Source organism: Sus scrofa, chromosome 5 (assembly GCF_054392235.1).
Source record: "Sus scrofa isolate SSC_HxYL_T2T_F1_AM1 chromosome 5, Sscrofa_HxYL_maternal_Yorkshire_Landrace_v2.0, whole genome shotgun sequence".
NCBI lineage: Eukaryota > Metazoa > Chordata > Mammalia > Artiodactyla > Suidae > Sus > Sus scrofa.
In genome coordinates, this window is record NC_139387.1 from 70,820,740 (window position 1) to 70,840,575 (window position 19,836).

Sequence of the window (19,836 nt, forward strand, 5' to 3'; positions counted from 1 at the left end):
ACGGCTGTGGCAGCCTGGTACGCAAAGCCTTTTTGGAAGTAAAGGTTAAGAGGTGTGCTGCTGTAGAAGCCTGTTCATGGTAATTTTTTTTATTGTTGCACAAGGGTCTTGCGACTGCCTCAGAGAGGAAAAAAAAAGGATTTAGGCTAGGTCAGTGAAGGACAAACCACAGGGCTCAGTGCCAGGTGTTTATTCCCCCCCCCACGGGACTTCTCACAGACACAACACACACAGGCATTGGCACCGTGGGAGGGAGCAGCACCCCGGCCCCAGCAGAGGACAGGGCCTTTTCTCGGTCCTTGGCCTCGTGCTGTGAGATGGGACAGGATGGTTTTTCTCTTTTGCCTTCACCGGGGACGGAGGGGACCCACGGGCAAACCACCCCTCCCACCTCTCAGCCAAGGAGACGCCTCCTTGGTGACAGGTTTAGTTCCAACTGAACAGTAAGTGGTGGCAGGATTGGCCTGGTCCCAGCCATTACAGGGTAGGGTGTAAACGGGAAAGGAAGAGGTCCACCTCGGATTAGGCTGCGAGAGGGGGCAGGCGACACCATCAGAAGCATGTGGGGGGTGGGGCAGCACAGTTATTGGGCTTCTGAGCTCCCTAGTCCCTGGCTTGGAGGGAAGGGGAGGTAGGGGCGATGGATGGGCTTATTATTTGGCATTGATGATGTCCACAAATTCAGGCTTGAGGGAAGCGCCACCCACAAGGAACCCGTCCACATCAGGCTGGCTCGCCAGCTCTTTGCAGGTTGCCCCAGTCACAGAGCCTGGGAAGGGAGAGGAGGGAACGGTCAAGGCTACCTCCTTGTCTAAGGAGGGCTCAGTCTGATTCTCAGCCCACCCCACTCCAGGCTGGAGCCAGAGCCACTTACCCCCATAAATGATGCGGGTGCTCTGAGCCACTGCCTCAGAGACGTGGGTCTTAAGCCATCCCCGGAGCTTTTCATGTACTTCCTGGGCCTAAAACAAGAAGCCAGACTAAGACTTTTCATTCCAAGTGGGGGAAACTGTGGGTACCAGTGGAGACAGGCATTGTGGTTTTGGGGCAAGAACTCTGGGACCTGAGAGGGAACCCGGAGGCTTTAATTCCACCCAGTCCCTGGAACGGATGTCCTTGGACAAGTGACTCTGTTTTGTCCTCCCCCCCCTTTTTTTTAGGGGGGCATGTGTGGCATATGGAAGTTCCCAGGCTAGGGGTTGAGCTGGTGCCGCAGCCGCCAGCCTACACCACAGCCGCCCCAAATCTGAGCCAGGTAGGTCTGTGTCCCACACTGTAGCTCACCGCAACACCAGATCCCACAAAGCAAGGCTAGAGACAGAACCTACATCCTCGTGGATACTAGTCAGACACTATGTTACTGCTGGGTCACAGTGGGAACTCCCTGTCCTGTCTTTTAAATGAAGGGTCGGCCCAGATGGTCTCTGTGGCCGTCCAATGCTACCAAGGCAGGGGAGGATGAACTCCTGGGCTTGGTTACCTGTTGGGGTGTGGCAGTCTTGCCGGTACCAATGGCCCACACAGGCTCATAGGCCAGGACAACCTTGTTCCAGTCCTTCACATTATCTGTGGGACAGAGAGCACAAGTGGAAGGGTGAAGGAGGAGCGATCCAGCTGTTCCCCAGAGAATGAGTGATGGCGGCCTACTGCCCTCTGGTGGCTGTTAAGGGAACTCCAGGTGGCATCATATACTGTCAGGGGCAGGAGGGGAAGTGATAGGAAGGATACAAGGGTTCTTAGCCTCCCCTTTCCTGCATCAGCATGGGGAATCAAGTCAGGAGGCAAGGCATCTGACCCCGCCCTCTGTTCCTCTGTAGCCCTGGCTAGGTCCAAAGGTCCCTTTCTCCAGAGATACCTGCGATGACCTTGGTTTGCTCGAAAACGACCTTCTCGGTGATGCCAGCTTCCCGCTCATCTAGCTTCTCCCCAATGCAGGCGATTACTCCAAGTCCCTCTGCCAGGGCATGGGCCACTTTCTGCCCAATCAGCTGTTGAGGAACAGACTTGGTGAGACACCTGTCTTGGAATAAGCCATCTCTTATCTCCTCTCCTGGTCACTAACCTCATCTGACTCTCCAAAGACATGCCTTCTCTCCGAGTGCCCCAGGACTACCCACGTGGCTCCGAGGTCTTTGATCATGCCAGGGCTAGAGGAAGAGAAAAAGCCATGGCTCAGGAGGGAGCCCACCCCATGGCTTTTCCCTCCATGAGGAGAATAAGGGCTGGGTCCCCCCAGTACACACACACACACACCATCTTACCTGATCTCCCCAGTAAAGGCCCCATTAGCCACTTTGTAGCAGTTCTGTGCAGCCACGGCAATCTTGGGATCTAGCTTCTGCCTGGCGAAGTCAATGTAGGCGGTGGGGGGTGCGCAAACCACCTCTGAGTAGAAGACAGTGACAGAAGGGGATGGCATCACAAATCCAGACCCTATCCAGTGCTCTGGAGCCCCCTAGCCTCCACCGCTTTCATAGTTCTGCCTTCGCCCATTTCCACACCAGCATGATGATCTTTGTCTACTCTGCACCCCAGGCTGGGCCTGAACCCAACTCTGAACCTTTTGGGTACCCCTGAGAGGTCATGGCCCTTGCCCTGCCCTCTGCTCTTTTAACAGCTGTGGCTCTGATTTCCCCAGGCTATTCTGGGCCTGGGCACCTCCTAGACTCAGCATTCTCTGGGGCCAACCCCGCCTCCCTTCTAAAATAGCTCATTCCCACCTCTCCTAGCCAGGCAAGGATTTTTAGCAAAAGCAGAAAGGGCCAACTCCTGGGGTCTGTACTGCAGTCTCTGGGGGGAATAAACCAGAAGGGGGTGCCTCTTGATCAGACCCGGGGTTCTGTGATTTAGATGCCTGGGATGGGAAGGACTGAGGACGGCACTCTGTCCGTGGGTGGCAGCGAGTCGACTGGCTCATAGAGGCCTTGCGTTTTCCCGTATCCAGGTTGCAGAAAACAAGAGGATCGCTCCTCATCCCCACATGGCTCTGCCCGTTTGTCACTTGCTCAGCCCCTTCCGCAGAAGGGTCTTGCAGGCCGCCGAGGGGAAAGGATCAGAAGAGTAGCTCAAGAGGCCAAGGGCCACCCGGCAGGGGAACTCGGTAGCCCAGGCAAAGCGCGGGGAGGAGTCTGGGGCTACGTGCGGCGGCGCACGGAGCCGGCGCCGAGGGGGCCCAGAAGCCTGCACGCAGCCTCCTCCCCCACACACCGGACTGGCGCCGGCCTCTCCCGATCGCCCGTAGGGGCTGGGCTCCACTTCCATCCCCGGCTCGGGCGGGTGCAGCCCCGGTCCGCACCCCGGAGCCGTCTTCCTCCCACAGTCGGAGGGCACAGGGAGATGCGGCTCCGCCTTTCCCCGTGGACACACCCCTGGTCCTGCGGCCGCAGGGCCAAGGCCGGGACCCCAGTAACTCTGGTCTCCGGCCCTGCAAGCAGGACCACGCAGACAACTGCTGAGAGAGCTCGGGAGAGGGCGCCACCACGCCCGACCTCCCACCCACCGCCAGGGCTCACCGGTGTCGGCCGGCAGCTTGGCTGCGTTGAGGGTGTTGATGAGCTCCCCCAGATTGTTCTTTCGCCCGTTCATCTTCCAGTTTCCCCCCACGAAGAACTTCCTAGCGGGCGCCATGGCGCTGGAGCCAACACACTGAAGGTCAGGAGCAGCGCGCGGCCGTCTCCACTGGCCGCTTATATAGAGAGCGGAGAGGCAGAACCCCGCCCCCTTCGCGTCCTGGGCCATGACTGGCCCGCCCCGCGGAAGCCCAGCCCCGGCCCCGCCCGCCGCCCGCCGCCCGCCACCGCCCGCTGCCGCTCGCCGCCGCCCGCGTTGCGAGGTTCTGACGTCACCTTCTTTCTTGTAGCAACGTTCCAGCGGCGTCCAGGCTCGGTGGCTACAGCTTCCGTGGTCTGACTTTGGGGAGAACCGTGCGCCCGGTGCTCAGGGAAACCCCCGCTTCACGGCTTCATCACGCCACCCCCACACCGAGGGATAGGGGAGGGGCCTCTCTCCAGCTCTGGGAAAAGGAGCCTCCTTCCCCATCGGAGCCCCCACATCCCTGAGTGCTGAGCGGACACCTCTGACCCACCCGGGGCCGACCCAGCCCCACAGTAACTGGGCAAATAACAGGGTTCAGCAGCGGAGGGATGGCCCACCTTGGCTAGAAACTGTGCAGCTAAGGGAGGGGGGTTCAGAAGTCCGCCCTGTCCCCATAAATACCCCGCTTTTTGCTCCAGCAGGCCAAGGCCTGACAAAGGACTACAGGGCCTCGGCTCCCTAGCCACTGGGGACATTTGGAAAGAACCCACCTGGGCCCCCTCCGGTATCACGGCTGCAAGAAAGGGCTCTTCACCCCATCTCTGTTCTGTGACACCTCAGCCCACATCCACTCATCTAACAGCCCCCACCCCGCAGCCTTCCTCTGCTGCCCCAGAGCTCACCTCACTCAGCCCCCAATCACAACAACACAAAACATAGAAGGCAAAGGGGCAGGGCCAGGAGCTTTGTGAAACCGGCCCCGCTGCTAGCCCTGGGGAAGACAGCTTCCCCCAAAGGTATCAAACAGGACACAACTGAGCCACTGTACTTTTATTCACATCCTGTATTTTGGCATTTTCCAGAAGGACAGGGGAGAGACAGGGTGGGGAAAAGACTGAGGCAGGAGGGCGAGGGGGGTCCCCATTTCCCTCAGATCCCTCCTTGCCCAACCACACGGGGAGCACACACAACGGGGGAGGGGAGGCACAGAAGCCCCCTCCTGTGGAAGAGGCTGCACAAAGCTATACCCACGCCACACAAACAAACGAGCCCGCTCCACGCTGGGCCAGCAGGATCACAGAGAAGCAGAGCGCTGTGGGGTCAAGGGCAGGAAAGCAACAGTCTCCTTACAGACAGGCAGCCGGCCCCTCCCGTTCCCCTTCCTGCTCCATCCCCAAAGTCTCCAGAGTGCCCCCCCCACTTCGCTTGGCCATTCTCTCATAGCCTCTAGCTTCTTCCCTGCTGCTGGGGACACAAAAAGGAAAAGGGTACGGGAGCAGGGGGGCTGACATCCATCCCTCATGCCGGGTGGTCTGTCCCCTGCCCTCAGTGGTTAAGGGCTCAGGGTGGGCTCTTAGCTGGCCACTCTCTGGTAGAAGTAGATGTAGCCCAGGTCCTTGGGCGGCTTCTCAGAGGCACACACTTTCTGGTCATTGTAGATCACCCATCTGGGGAAGAGCGTGGGGGGAAAAGGATGAACAGCTCCTCTCTTGGAGGTGGCTCCTGGTGATTCCCGGGCAAAGGCTCCCAACATTCTCTGCCTGGGTCCCCAAACCTACAGTCCAGCTGCCTATCTGAAGGGAGCATCCCAATCTCACAGGGTCATTGCGACTGGACTCAGGGCTTTCAGACCCTGTGGTGTCTTTATAGCCACTTGCCACCCGTTCCTATTAGGCAGGGATCAGACAGGATATGTTTCGGGTTTTGCAGGCCATCTGGTCTCTGACACAACTACTTGACTTTCCTGTGGCAACGCGAAGAGAGCCACAGATAGATAAATGGGTAATTGGCTGTGCTCACCAAGACTTTTTCTTTTTACGGCTGCACCTGCAAGCATACGGAGATTCCCAGGCTAGGGACCAAATCGGAGCCGTAGCCGCCGGCCTGTGCCACAGCCACAGTAACACCAGATCTGAGCCCTGCCTGCGAACTACACGCATCAAGCAGATCGCAGTAATGCCAGATCCTTAACCCACTGAGCGAGGCCCTGGATAGAACCTGCATGCTCATGGATGTTAGTCGGGTTCTTAACCCACTGAGCCACAATGGGAACTCTCAGTAGGACTTTATAAAAGTGAGTGGCCGAATTCAGCCTCTGGGCCCTTGTTGGCCAATTCCTGCCGTGAGGCTTTCTCTCAGTTTCCGCTGAGTTTGCGGCCCGACCAGCAACCCTTTACCTTCCCTCACACATGATCTGAGGACTTCCAGGATGCCCCTACCATTCCCACCATCACGCTCCCATTCAAAAACGCACGTGCTGGCCCCTCACCTGCCTTCCTTCTTGATGTGGCAGACATAGTGACCACACATGGTTGACGTGCCCATGTGACTAATGAAGGCGAAGAGCTGATACTCTAGGGAAGGGGGAGAGAGAGGGCAGAGAGGGAGGGCGGCTGGACCCCACAGCTCACACACAGGACGGGATTTCAGGGAACCGGAGGCATGCACTGGGCCCAGAGGCTCTCTCTCGTCCTAGGAACCCACCTCCAGGAGTCGAGCTGGTGGAAAGAAGCTTCTGCCCCCTGTCCGCCTCCTCCCACCACCCCAGGGAAGCAGACCTGGTGGAGCCAACGGGCTAGATCCCACCAGGCCTGTTCTGGTTTCAGGGGACACTCACTTCCAGGACCATCCCGGACTTTAGGTCCCACTGGTATGGACTCGGAGATGGAGTCGGCTGCGGAGCGGCCCTCCGAGATGTCCATGGCAGCCTCTGCGTCCAGGTCATCAATGTGACTGAAGATCCAGTCCACAGCCCGTTCTAAACTATTGTTCTTAGAAAAGAGAGAAGAGTCACTTTTTCTAGCACTGTCAGGCTGGAGAAGGCTGCCAGGAAAGGCCTCAGCTCCTTTATCTTTTTTTTTTCTTTCTTTTTTTAGCCTTTTCTAGGGCTGCACCCACAGCATGTGGCGGTTCCCAGGATAGGGGTCTAATCGGAGCTGTGGCCGCTGGCCTACACCACAGCCACAGCAGTGCAGGAACCGAGCCGCATCTGCGACCCACACCAGAGCTCACGGCAACACCAGATCCTTCACCCACGGAGCAAGGCCAGGGATCGAACCCGCAACCTCATGGTTCCTAGTCAGATTCGTTAACCACTGCGCCACGACGGGAACTCCGGCCTCGGCTCCTTTAGCATCTTTAGCTCCTCAGACCCGTTACGTGGGTCATCCTTGGTCTTGCTCACGAGGGATAGAAGCTTGCTCCCACCCTCTCCTTCCCACAGGACTGAGCTCGGCTGGGGGCAGGCTGTACCGTGGCCCGCAGAGCTTTCAGGGCCTGGTCCCGGGAGAAGCCCATGGAGACAATGGTGGTCACGCAGTCCTCTGGTGGGGGGTCAGCTGCTGCGCTTGTGGAGCCGGGCCCGCTGGAGCCAGGCAGGATGAGGGGGTTCGCGAAATCTGTGGACGTGAAGGGGTTGAAGTGTGTGGGGCGTGCAGCGGCCCCGCCTCACCCAGCTCCCCACCCCAGCCTACCTGGATCGTCCATGTGCGACATGACCCAGTTCATGGCGGCCTCGGCCCCGCTGTTGCCCGTGTAGTAGACGGCTTTGCGGCAGGCGTCCATCGGGAAGCCCATCTCCACCAGCTGGATGATAACCGATTCATCCAACATGGGCGCTGTTGGCAGAGAAGCGCGGGCATGGGGCGTGCCTCCTGGGGCCACTCCCTGCCCCCTCCCTCCTGCCAGAGTCCAGCCCCCAGGACTCCCCCAACCACCTTGCATGCATTTTTCCTCCAAGGCCCAGCACCTGATTCCAGAACTAAAATGACAACACAACCTGATGGGGGGCCAGCCGTATCCGAAAGGTACAGAACTCAGGCTACAGATCCCCCAGGGAGCCCCTTCCTCGCCCACTGTCTGGAGGACGAGCCCCCGCCCCTGCCCCCACCCAAGTAACAAGGACAGAGGCAATCAGCCAGTGTGCCACCATCCACACAGAGACCATGGCTGGGAGGGCTCGATCGGTCCCCATGTTCATCAAGAGGGCCAAGGAAAATTTGAAAGGGAGGACAGGAGAAACACAAAGGACAGGGTCAAGGGGAGGCAGGCAGAGAAGATCCCCATCAGCAAGGGAAAGAGACAGGCAGGAAGAAGAGTCACTAACATGTTGGAGAGGAGAAGTGAGGGGAGCAGAAGGAGTCTTCGTCTTCGTTGCCATAGAAACCAAGGCTACCTTTGGGCTCATCCGGAGTGACCAGGGGTGGGGCAATGTCGGGCAGCTCCTCCTCTCCAGGCTGCAGCCCTGTGCCCCTCAGCTGGGAGATGTCTAGCTCCTCGGGCATCTCGATGGACACATCTGCGAGGGGACCGGCAGGACAAGGGTCACCTTGGCAGCTCCCCGAAGCCCTCCCGGGAAAAGCATTCCGGGAATCTCAAGCCCCCTGCCCCCGACTTGCTCAGAGCAGGACCCAGCACAGGAGTCACAGTGTAATAAAAGCCATCAGGCCAGGGGTCGGAAGACCTGGATTCCAGTCCTAGATCTTTTCACAATGAGCCACAGGCCAGGAAGGGGCCACAGATGATTCTATGCTTCCATGGGGCTCAACTTAGCTAGGAGGTCAAGTTAATTCTGCAGTTCACCAAGTGGTCAGGGGCCTGAAGACCCATGAGAACTCATTATTTTGAGATTATCAAAATGAGGAGATTATCAAAAATGACTCATCAGAAACAAATCTGACTAGTATCCATGAGGACGCAGGTTGGATCCCTGGCCTTGCCCAGTGGGTTAAGGACCCAGTGTGGCTGTAACATGTGGTGTAGGTCGCAGACATGGCTTGGATCCGGAGTGGCTGTGGCTGTGGTGTAGGCTGGCAGCTACAGATCCGATTCGACCCCTAGCCTGGGAACCTCCATGTGCCTCGGGTACAGCCCTAAAAAGATAAAAAAAAAAAAAAAAAAAAAAAAAAAAAAAAAGATTATCAAAATGAAACCATCCTGCCAATTAGAAAACACAAAACTAGGAACATCACTTCTGGCTGTAAATTGTAACTATAAAATCAGAGAAGCCTTGATACTTTTAGTCGGTGCTTTTCACGGTGCTAGACACATTTCGAAAGCAGCTAAGATAATGTTTCTACTTTGAGAGAGTTGGAGAAGCACCAGTTCACAGCTTAAGGCCCCTTCTTTTTCTTAGCACTTTCTGCTTAACCTCCCTTGCTCGTCCCAGCCACCATACCCAGTTTCTTGGGCACCCAGTCTAAGCCGAAGGTGAACTTCTTGATCTGGATGACCAGGTAGTCGGGGAATGAGGCAAATCGTGTGGTCCTAGGGAAGAGAGAACATACAGGTACCCAGGCAGCCTCTCCGAAAGCTCCACGCTGGGTTCAGCCTCTCATGGATAGAGACCTGGGCTGTTAAAAAAGCCCAGAAGACACTCCATGCTTTCTTGCCCTGGGCAGGCATCAGGGCACCTGCGGATAAGGAGCAACAGAAGCTGGAGGCGGGCTGCCTGATGGGCCAGAGCAGCCAAGGGGCAGGTGGCTGGAATCCCCAAGACCAAAGCACTCTTTCAGATCTCAGGTTCATGCCAGTGATGAGGTAGCAAAAAGGCAGGCCATGTGCTGGAAATCTCAGTTCCGTCCACAACTGTTACTAATTTCTGTGCTTGGTCTGGAGTGGGGGACAGAGCAGAGAGAGGCTGCAATGGAAAGTGACCCCGGCCCATGAGAGAAGAGGGACTGGCGGGGGCAGGACAAGGTAAGGTAGCAATTTCCTGACCCCGCTCCTGTTGGAGCCTCTGGGTTCCCTCAGGACCAGGGTACCAGCCTCAAGTGATAGAAGCCTGAGATTTGGACCACAACGGGAGAGGATGCGACGCTGACAGCATCTTTGGGATGACGCTGCCGCAGGCCGGCACCCACAGGACTTACTTGACGGCCACGGACTTGGCCTGCAGGGCAGTGCTCCAGAAGTCATCCACCTGCTCAGGGGCCCCATAGGCCTCCAGGCAGGAGCTGAAGGGCACCTGTGCCCGAACCAGTTCTGGCAGTGGCAGCTTCTCCTCCTCGGCTTGCCGCTTCTTCTCTTCATACTCCAGGAGCTCCTCTGGTGATGGAAGGGGTGGGTGGGTCCTTCTGGGTGGGCAGGAGCTGCTGCTTTCCCTCCTCAGTCTTGCTCTACTGGCTCGGGGTCCGTGACCATCTCGGCTCCTCTGCCTCCCCAAGCCCACCTGATACACATCCTCCTGCCTCTTTCCCAACAAAGCTCTGCTGACTGGCTGCAAGGGTGATCCCAGCTCGGCCCACAGGCCCCGCTGGGCAGGTCTGGCTGGGGACAGAGCTAACCTTGGGCTCTGCTCCTGTAAGGTGCCCAGGCCCCGCCCCAGAGCTCAAACTCCAGGTGCCCCCAGGTCCCCGCCGGGAGAGCAGAGGGCCACCTTACCTTTGTTCAGGGCCGCGTCCATGGGCACAGGCAGCTGCATGATATAGTCCACGCGCTGGGTGTACTTGACCTTCTCTGTGGCCAGGCACTTGATCTTCTCCTCCACCAGGAAGCGGAACACCTCGTTGGGATTTTCAGAGCTCCGGCAATTCCTCTACGGGAAAGAGGCAAGGTGGCGGGGGGGGGCAGGGGGCGGTCTGGGCAGTCAGGCCCTGGCATGGGGGCCCCCAGAAGTCACTGTGGGGGGCGGTCAGGGAGGAAGGGAAGTAGAAAGGAGACGACCACGAAGAGGCAGAGGGATGCAGGAGCAGAGCAGCAGCTTCCCCTATTCAACCTCCCGCCCCCCCCAAGTGGCCGCCCATCCCACAGCGTGGGCCTGCGTGGGCAAGAGCCTCTCCTTTCTTTCTGAGCACCAAGCACCAGCCTATCATTTCCTTTGCATGCATCCTTCCTGAGGCTGCAAGCCCATCAAGCAAAAGATCGCTACTCTGCTGTCCTCAGGTACAGGGACGGCACAGGGCCGGAAGGCTCTGGGGTCCCGGGGATGGGACGGGGGTGGGGCCCACAGAGGAAAGACAGGGGGAAGTGCAGGCGCAGAGAAGGAGTGTGACGAGTGGCCCCCTTGCCATCCTCACCTCCACCATGTTGATAAGGTGAAGGAAGAACTCTTGGGCATCCTGCTGCCGGTTGGTGGAGAACTCGGGGTGACCCTTGCTGATGAGGGCCTTGAACATCCGAGGGGCAATGCCATCTTGGACTTCCTAGGCAGAGCCAGGGCATCGATTCAGCGGGGGCCCAAGAAGCCACCAAGTGGCCTTTATACAGCTCCCAGGCCTCGGTTTCCCCATAACTCCAGAGTCTGAAAAGGGACAGAGGCCCAGACACACCTTTTGCTCTGGCACCTGCTCGCCGTCGCCCGACTCTGGCGCTGGCTTGGAATACTCTCCCGAGAGAAGGCCATGGCCCAGCTTGGCCCTGGATTAACAGTCAAGAGAACAATGTGGCTTCTGTCAATTAAGGATTGCCTGATACCAAATCTACCTCTTCGCCCGACTTGATCCCTGCCCAAAGCCCTCCTCCGACAACTCTCCAAAACGTGAAAAAACAGGAGTTCCCATTGTGGCGCAGCAGAGATGAATCCAACCAGTATCCATGAGGAATGGGGGATTGATCCCTAGTCTTGCTTAGCGGGTCGGGAATCTGGCATTGCCGTGAGCTACGGTGTAGGTCGCAGACACGGCTCAGATCTGGTGTTGGCTGTGGCTGTGGTGAAGGCTGGCAGCTGCAGCTCCAGTTCATCTCCTAGCCTGGAAACTTCCATATGCCATGGATGCAGCTCTAAAAAACAGAAACTTCAAAAAGAAAAAATAAATATGAAAAAACTTAGGTTCCTCAGGACCCCAACCCAAAGCAGACAGCGTGCCCAGAAGGCAACCATTTGAAAGCTTCTAGCCGGCCAGGGACTAAACTACTGCCCACTCCAGGGGGTCATGGAGGAGAAAGAAGGTACACAACTGGCTACATACACCTGGGTGCTGAAGTCCTGGGTAGGGTCCGTCGGAGCATTCTGGAAGATCTTTTCCAGCTTATCCACATACCTAAGAGCCAAAGGAAAGACTGCTGGAGGGGCTTGGGCTCAGGCAGGCCCAGAGAAAAGCGAAAGGGAGCCATTATCTACTAGCTCAGAGAACAAGCCCCCTCCGGAACAGAAGGGTACATGGTTGCACCTGAGCGTCCATTTCTTTCCAGCAACCCGTGCTTCCCCCCTCTTCCCAACTGGGTCGGCATGCAACATAGCTCAGCTTCCTCCCCAGCAGAGCCCAGAGATGGGAGAAAGCCACCTCGGAGGAGAGATGTGGTTCATATTCCACTGAACACAACTTGTTCGTACATTCGAAGCTCTCACATACACACCGGGCCTTGGCAAGTAGACAGGAAACTCGCTGAGGCTAAGCATTTGCCTTTCTTCTATCTTTGGGTCTCAAGCCCTCCCCTCTCCCCAAAGGCTCCATGTCCGTGTGAGGTGCTCATCTGATGTCACTGGCTAAGATCAAGACCATTTGCTGGCCCTAAGTCAGTCAGGAGACCTAGGAGAGCCCTGGCGGGGGGTGGGGGGGTGGTGTGTGCACCCGGCCCCACCAGTGTGTGTGTCACCAGGTGACGGTGGTGTGGTCCTGTGACCTGCTCCCCTCACCGTGCACCAGGAATAAGACTGAGCTGGCACCGAGGTCCGGAGAGGAGCCGGGGGGCTGGGGGCGCAGAGCCAGGGAGAGCGCAGCACTCACTTCCTCTGGAAGTCGGGGATGCTGAAGAGCACCTGGACCACGGAGTTGAGGTAGCAGCTGTTGCCCAGGTTGCGGATGCCCGTGTAGCCAGGCCCGAACAGGGGCTTGAGCGGCACCCCTGACTCCTGGATCAGCTCCCACTCGCCGATGCGCTGGTTCATGTCTATCTCCAGCTCCGTCATCGTCTTGTCCGTCTGCAGGGCAAGGGAGCTTCAGATGGGCTGAGAGAGAAGCAGCCTTTATGCTGACCTCTCGCGGGGTCTAGGATGAGGGCCAGCTGGAGGCTGGAATTTGCTGAATTATGGACTCCACCATGGGCGGCCCACTGGCTCTCCTCCAGGGCGAGTTCCAGAAGGCCACAGGCAACCGTCCCGGGGCCCTCAGGCCTCAGGCTCAATGAGGGGATGAAATGAACACGACTCCCTCTAGCGGAAGTGTTTCTCCATCCTGAAGTCGCCCCCTCACCCCCAGATCTCCACCCAAGCGTCACTTCCTCAGGGCCACTTTCTCAATCCCCTGGACTAGGGGGCCCCTCCTGTAAATGCCTGTGGCACCTCCACAGTGGGCGGTCATTCATTTCTCTGCATGAGTCTGTGAGCCACGCCTGCCTCTCTTCTGGAACGTAAGCCTGTCTGGGTCACGGTGACTAGCACCCAAGAGATGTTCAGCAGTATTCAGTGAAGGATTAGGTGGTTCTAGAAAGTTCTGCACAGGAAGCCCACATATCCTGGAGACCAGGATCACTGGGGCATCTCCCCCGGCGGGCCGCCTCAGCCTCCAGGGAGGGAAGTGGGGCCTCACCTTCTGCATCTTCAGCATGTCGATACCGAAGTGGGACAGGTGCTCGGCCAGGTTGGGGTCCAGGACCATGTCATCCTCGTCATATGAATACACGTCTAGCACAAGAGGCAGAAACGGTGTCACAGGGGGTGGCTCTGGCCTGGCCTGGCCACCAACCAGCCCTCCTAGGTCCCCTGGTGAAACAGAAGGACGGGCTAGGAGGCTGACCCTCCTGGCTCCCTGGAGCATCAGTGAGGCCGCAAGCCCTCCTGGGATGGGCGGTCAAGGTTGATGGGATGAAACAGGCTGAGGGTTGGAAAAAACCCCACACCACAGAAGAAGGTTCTAGACTGAGATGGGTTTGGAAGGACAGCCACTAAAAGATAATGATGGGAACCGCCCGGAAGGGGGCTGGGATTTGGGTGTGTCTAGGGGGTTAATTAAAATTGAAGATTTGCTCCCACCTGCAATACTTCCTTGCTTTTTTTTTTCTCTTTTCTTTTGGTTTTTTTTAGGGCTGCACCCGAAGCATATGGAAGTTCCCAGGCTAAGGGTCGAACTGGAGCTGTAGCTGCTGGCCTACACCAGCAACCCACTGAGCGAGGCCAGGGATCAAACCCACATCCTTATGGATACTCGTTGGGTTCATTATCACTGAACCACAACGGGAACTCCTGCAGTACTTTCCCCGTATTTTTTTCCCCCCATTTTTGGCAACCCTGAGCCACATGGAGCCCCTGGGCCAGGAGTCAGATCCAAGCTGCAGTAGTGACCTAAGCTGCAACTGCGGCAACGGTGGATCTTTAACCTTGGTCGCCTGGCTGGGGATTGAACCCATGGCTGAGGGCTCCGGAGGGGCCACCAATCCCATTGTGCCACAGCTGGAGCTCCTGCAGTAGTTTTACTATTGATCGAGAGGACGAACGAACTCATGTCTTACTCGTGTCCTACGACATGAGTAACAGTCAAGACCCAGCGGTTTCTGCGGGGAGGTGGCGGGCGGGCGGGGGCGGGGAGTACCAGCGCCGTCAGGTGTGATGGTGCCCAGCTTGACGGCTAATGGGTAGCCCGTCTCCTTGAAGTGCTCCACTGCGTGGTTGTTGCCCCCGCTGCCATCGAAGTAGCGCCGGCCACAGAGGATGGAGCCGTCTGTCAGGTTGAGCCACAGGTTCTCCCGCATGTCACACTTGGAACACTTCCAGCCACTGGTCGGGGAGAAGAAAAGTAGCTGAGTTGCACGTCGGGGCGGGGGGGGGGGGAAGGGGGGGTCATGAGAGCGGAGGACAGAGGGGACTCTGTGCACCACCCGCCAGTCCAAGACCCTGCTCTTCGTCTCTCCTCCGGATGCCCCTGGCTGAGTTCAGCTCCCCAAAGTCCCCCTTCTGAGTCTGCTCCCGACCCTCTCTCCCACCAGACCCCAGGAGGGTGGCCTCTTTGCCCCTGCTCTAGGGGTTGCGCCCCGAGGTGGAGGGGCCAGGCCTCACCAGGGAGGGATTCGAGCAGGGTTGTCCAGCTGCTTGAGGTTGAAGGCATGCCTAGACACCTGCCGTACCTCCCCATCCCAGGCCTGCACCTCCTGCTTGCGGGAGGCCGAGTCAGCCGACAGCAGGGCCTCCACTGCACTGGTCACCTGGGGGAAGCAGAGGATCAGAGACCAGGACCCAGCCCCAGGCCCCACATGCCCCTCCAGTGCCATGGACTTCAGCTTTCTCTGTGCTTGCCCAAGACAGCGCTGCTCTGGTCCCGCCTGCCCTAGAATCTTCGGGGGGCGGGGGTGGGGGGGAAAGATATTTGTACCCGATCTCTGACGATGTCAGGCAGTCCCCCCAGCCCGTCCCGGGCGATCTCCAGGTAATCTGGCAAAATGACGATTTTTACATCCTCATCATAGTCAAACTTCTTCTCGCTGAGGTCAAACCCGCCTTCGATCCCTGGTGAGACAGAGAAGAGGGAGGGTAGGACGCCCCCACAAGTCGATGCCCCCTCCTTGGCCTTGTCCCCTGCAGAGCTCCAGGGCCCCTGACCAGGCCCATTCTCTGGGGGCTTTCCTGGCAGCTCTGAGAGTGGGCAAGACCAGCTCAGGGAGAAGAATAGGGCAGCCGTGATGCTCACCGATAGCCAGCCGGGTGGGCTTCTTCCGGGGCGGGTCTCCAGTGCCTGCGGTCGTGTCTTCCTCTTTCTGCAGTGAGGCAGGAAGGGCAGGATCAGCCGTGGGCACCGGGGAAGAGACAAATGAGGGGGGCGGACAGGATGGAGTGGGTTCATCTCGGAAGAGAAACGAGCTACAAAAGCACCCGTGCTGAGTTGTAAGGACCCCAGCAGAAATAGGTGAGTCCAGGGGAGGTCAGCATGGAAGAGACAGATGCAATGTGGGGGCCCAGTGGGATGGGCCTCGAGGTCCCCGGGGCCTTGCCCCAGCCCGTGTCCCTACCGGGCGCCGGGTCCGCCGGAGGTGTAGGTAGACTCGCTGGCCTGTCTTGTTGAAGTGTCTCTCCACATACTGTTTGCTGAAGCCCAGGAATGTGTTCATGCAGATGTAGAGGCCACCCTCAGACTCCTGCAGGGCAAGAGGCAGGGGAGGAAATAGGCAGGATGAAGCCTGGCCGGGAAACACCAAGACCTGGGGTCAGACACTGCTGGTTTCCAGGAGAAAGGTCTGTTCTCCAACACTGGGGAGCTTATGGAAAGTCACTTGGCCTTTCAGAGCCTGGCACGTGGCTAAGAGTCTCCCCTTCCTCCTGCAACCTGGATAACAACCAATAAGGTCACCAGGGCTGAGCAACGGCTATCTGTCACCATTCCTCTTCCTGCTGCTGCTGCTGCTTTTTTTTTTTTTTTTTTTTTTTTTTTTTTTTGGTCTTTTTAGGGCCACACCTGCGGCATATGGAGGTTCCCAGGCTAGGGGTCGAATCGGAGCTGTAGCCACCGGCCTATGCCAGAGCCACAGCAACACGGGGTCCGAGCCGCATCTGCAGCCTACACCACAGCTCACGGCAACGCTGGATCCTTAACCCCCTGAGCAAGGCCAGGGATCGAACCCACGTCCTCATGGATACTAGCTAGGTTCATTAACCACTGAGCCACCAGGAGAACTCCTTCCTTCTTTTCTTTCTTCTTCTTTTTAATGAGTTGCAACGTTTATTTCAGGTTCTCTCTTTTCTTTTCTTTTTTTGCCACACCCACCGCATGTGGAAGTTCCTGGGCCAGGGATCGAACCTGTGCCACAGCAGAAACCAGAGGCAGAGCAATGAAAACACAGAAGCTTTAACCCACTGGGCATCAGAGAACTCCCTCTTTTTTACTTTTTATGGCTACACCCGCAGCACGTGGAAGTTCCTGGGCCAGGGATTCAATCAGAGCTGCAGCTATGGTAACACCGGACTCTTTTAACCCTCTGCACTGGGCGGGGATCAAACCCAAACCTCTGCAGTCACCTGATCTGCTGCTGTCAGATTCTTAACCTACTGCCTCACAGCGGGAACTCCCTCCTCTTCCTTCTTGTTCCTCCTCTGGAGCCCTCCTGTCAACCGCAGATGACAGGAGGGCTTTGTTCCTGGAGCTCAGAGATCCGGAAGATGAATGGGGCTCAATGACTGCAGATTTGGAAAGACCTGACAGGTCAGACACTGAACCTAAACCAGGGACACCATGACAAAGCGCACCTGACCTCCAAGATTCAGAAAGCCTTCCAGACGGGAGGAGCAGAGATGGCCATGCACCTGAACAGGACATGCAATGGCTGAGCTCACTCTGCCAGGCAGTCGCACCCTGGTCCCCACTGGTCTCCTTCCTCTCCTGCGGAAGCCTGGCTCCAGGGGAACAATGCCGTGCTTGGGGCCCACAGCTGAACTGGGACCCAGTCTGAGCAGGACATGAGGTCCAGCGTTCTCCAGCCACCCCCCAAGGCCTCCCTGCTGCCCTGACCAATAACTGATATCCACTGAAGTCCCCGTCAACCTCCAACCTATCCCCTGTCTAGAACAATCTAGCAATACCTGCTGAGACAGCCAGAGCACATAAAATCCAAAAAGAAAGCAGGGAAAGACAAGTGTCCACTGTAAGTCACAGCTGAGGAAGGAAGACAGACTTTCCCTAAACGGAGCCAATCTATTCAGTGCCCTTATGGAGAGAGTGATGGAGAAGGGGCAGGAGGGAACTGGGGACGACAACAGTTTTCCTCTAGATCCAAGCAACAGGCTTCTTCTTCCTGGAATGAAAGCCTCCGTGGCCTTGGCATTCCCATGGGAGCTCAGCATTGTGAGGATGCACTCGATCCCTGGCCTCGCTCAGTGGGTTAAGGACTTGGCGTTGCCACAAGTTGCAGCGTAGGTCCCAGAGGTGGCTCGGAGCTAGGGTTGCTGTGGCTGTGGTGTAGACCGCAGCTGCAGCTCCCATTCAACCCCTAGCCTGGGAACATCCATGTGCCACAGGTGTGGCCGTAGAAAGAAAAACAAGAAAAAGCCTCCGTGGCCTTGAAAAATTCTCTGCTGTGAAACTGAAAACAGGGCACCGTGTGGCAGTTCTCAGCCCCACAGATTGCTCTGTACCACTCCCTAGAAGAGCATGGATTACAGCGTTCATGAATAAACTGAGCATTCTTATCAGGGAGGTCAAATAAGCTCTCTTTCTACCAAGAACCCAATTTGAAGATAATCAAATATGTCAGAAGTTGGCCAGCAAAGCCAACGAATGGAGATCTCTTGACTTGGGGTGAGAGAAGGAAAGTGTAAAGATTACGAAACCTCCTTTGGATGATTCAAACCATTACCAGGGAGACAGGAGTGTCAAGAGGGAGTCACTGCAGGTAAGTGAAAGAAGGGAGACTTCTACCATCTGTTGATAATTAAAAAAACAACTCTTTTCCTTCCTGAGAAAGACAGTGCTTCACCAGGCCATGCACATGATAAACTGGGAGGCGGGTGGGAGCTATGCAGTGATTAAACTTCTCTGCTGGAAATAAAAGATGCTGATTCCACCAAGGATTGGGAACCCTGGAGCTCTGCTCTGAGCAGTCCTCTTTTAGCTCTGCCAGAGCCAGACTTCAGAGAAGCAGCACATTGTCTGAGGCCCAGATCAAAGCCCAGCAAACCAAGCAACCCACAAATCACAGTGATGATCCTGAACTGGGCCTTAGGTCACGCTGCTCTGCTCAGCACTGGCGATGTATTAACGAAGCCTTTCCACTCTGACTTGCAGTTTTCCAGGCCATGAGCTGGTCTGGCTGAACACCCTGGGCAGGGCCCAGCAGCGGCTTGAGGGAGGGGTGGTGAGGGGGGCGGATCCCAATCGGACTCCTACCCAGCTGGCGGCCCAAGGGTGACACAGGAAGGCAGAACTGCAGGAAGGGAGGTACTGGGTGGAGCCTGCAAAACGTAAAGCATGGTGTGGGTGGCTGCTTTGTCTAACTAGTCAAGAGTGGGAGCAGGATGGGAAAGGGGCCTTAGTATCTCCCACGAAAGAAACCATCTCTCTGGGAATACTTTCAAAGGGGTTCCCTCCGCTCTATGTGATGGGCAGGGGAAAGGGGCGGGGTGGGCCGTGGCCATAATTCACCTCCAAGGAGAAACGACTAGAGCTTTCCTCTCCTCTTTCCTCCCCTCCGTACCACCAATGACCCACCTCCCCGCCCTCTGTCCGTATTAACCATGGGTGGAGGCTCTCTAACTCGGCCTTTCTCAAAACAAGCCTTCTTCATGGCCACTTCTAAACTACCAGACGCCTGGGAGCTGCAGTCCCCCCCCTCCTACCCCAACCCGGGCCCAAAACAGCGGGGGGTCGCCCCATCCCTCCTAAACGAGACTACAAAATCCAGAGAGCCATGCGCGACGGGCAAGGCCAACTCCCAGGCTTTCCGCAGGAGTCCACGTGGGAGATGTAGTCCGCCGACCGGGTGGCGCCTTTAGCTTAGAATGACAATGACGGGAGTGAGGGACTACAATACCCACAGTGCTCCCCGAGACCGGGGGCGGATGAAGCGGGCGCGGTGGCTTCCGGGGATAGTAGTCACACGACAGCTCCCGCGAATCCAAAGCAACGGCAAGAGTAGCGTGAGAGACTACAAGTCCCAGGATGCACCGCAGGGAGGCGGTGGTCCAAGCCTTGCAGGCCCCGGCAGAATGACCAGGGCAATGGAGGGGAAGTCGTGCTCGCTGCGGGCGTGGGGAATGGGCTTACCGGTGTGTCGAAGGAGAAGGCGCATTCGTCTTTGTGGACCCGGTCTCCAGCCTTGGGGACCCGGATCGTCGGTAATACTGACAGCAGCGCCTCCTCACTCAGCTCCGCCATGACACCGGCAGCAGCTCCTCCACACACCGCGGCTCCCACTTCTAGTCCCCCACCCCCTACCCCTCCGTCCAATGAGCACTACTCGTTAGGTGCATGCGCTGAAGGGAGGACGCGCGAGAATGGCAGTTGGACGGAGCCTGCCGGCTAGTGCTCCGCCCTCTGCCCGCCTCTCGACTAAAGCCAATGAAAAGCGCTTCTAATGCAATCGTTGGTCGAAAGAGCCAATCCCACACCTCCAAGGGCAGAGCGCATGTAGAGCAGCGAGGTGGGCTCCGGAGTTTTGGCTGCTGGGATTCTGGGACTTTGCGTGCCTTCTGTTGAAGAGCAGAAACTGACAGTTGTTTAAACCCGT

At 57.4% G+C, this 19,836-nt stretch overlaps 2 protein-coding genes across 3 annotated transcripts; both read right to left on the reverse strand.

The window, feature by feature from the left end:
• Positions 1 to 282: 282 nt before the first annotated feature.
• TPI1 (triosephosphate isomerase 1) lies at positions 283 to 3,666 on the reverse strand. The gene is given in 7 exon segments (NM_001037151.1): positions 283 to 769; positions 875 to 962; positions 1,481 to 1,566; positions 1,856 to 1,988; positions 2,063 to 2,147; positions 2,262 to 2,385; positions 3,513 to 3,666. Coding segments are annotated over 7 exon segments (747 nt in total). The 5' UTR covers positions 3,628 to 3,666; the 3' UTR covers positions 283 to 653.
• A 903-nt stretch (positions 3,667 to 4,569) lies between these two features.
• USP5 (ubiquitin specific peptidase 5) lies at positions 4,570 to 19,531 on the reverse strand. Of its 2 annotated transcripts, none has more exons than XM_001925784.7 (20): positions 19,374 to 19,531; positions 15,631 to 15,756; positions 15,312 to 15,378; positions 14,997 to 15,130; positions 14,684 to 14,829; positions 14,220 to 14,404; positions 13,221 to 13,315; positions 12,420 to 12,613; positions 11,661 to 11,732; positions 11,022 to 11,109; positions 10,770 to 10,895; positions 10,135 to 10,288; positions 9,624 to 9,798; positions 8,930 to 9,018; positions 7,928 to 8,050; positions 7,227 to 7,370; positions 7,006 to 7,151; positions 6,371 to 6,524; positions 6,023 to 6,107; positions 4,570 to 5,201 (listed from the first exon to the last, which is right to left on the reverse strand). In XM_001925784.7, the coding sequence occupies exons 1-20, from the start codon at positions 19,482 to 19,484 to the stop codon at positions 5,108 to 5,110; spliced, it is 2,508 nt and encodes an 835-aa protein (XP_001925819.3). In that variant the 5' UTR covers positions 19,485 to 19,531; the 3' UTR covers positions 4,570 to 5,107. The 2 variants fall into 2 exon arrangements, with proteins under 2 accessions (XP_001925819.3, XP_003355644.1); XM_003355596.5 differs by having other exon boundaries at positions 7,859 to 8,050.
• Positions 19,532 to 19,836: the final 305 nt, after the last annotated feature.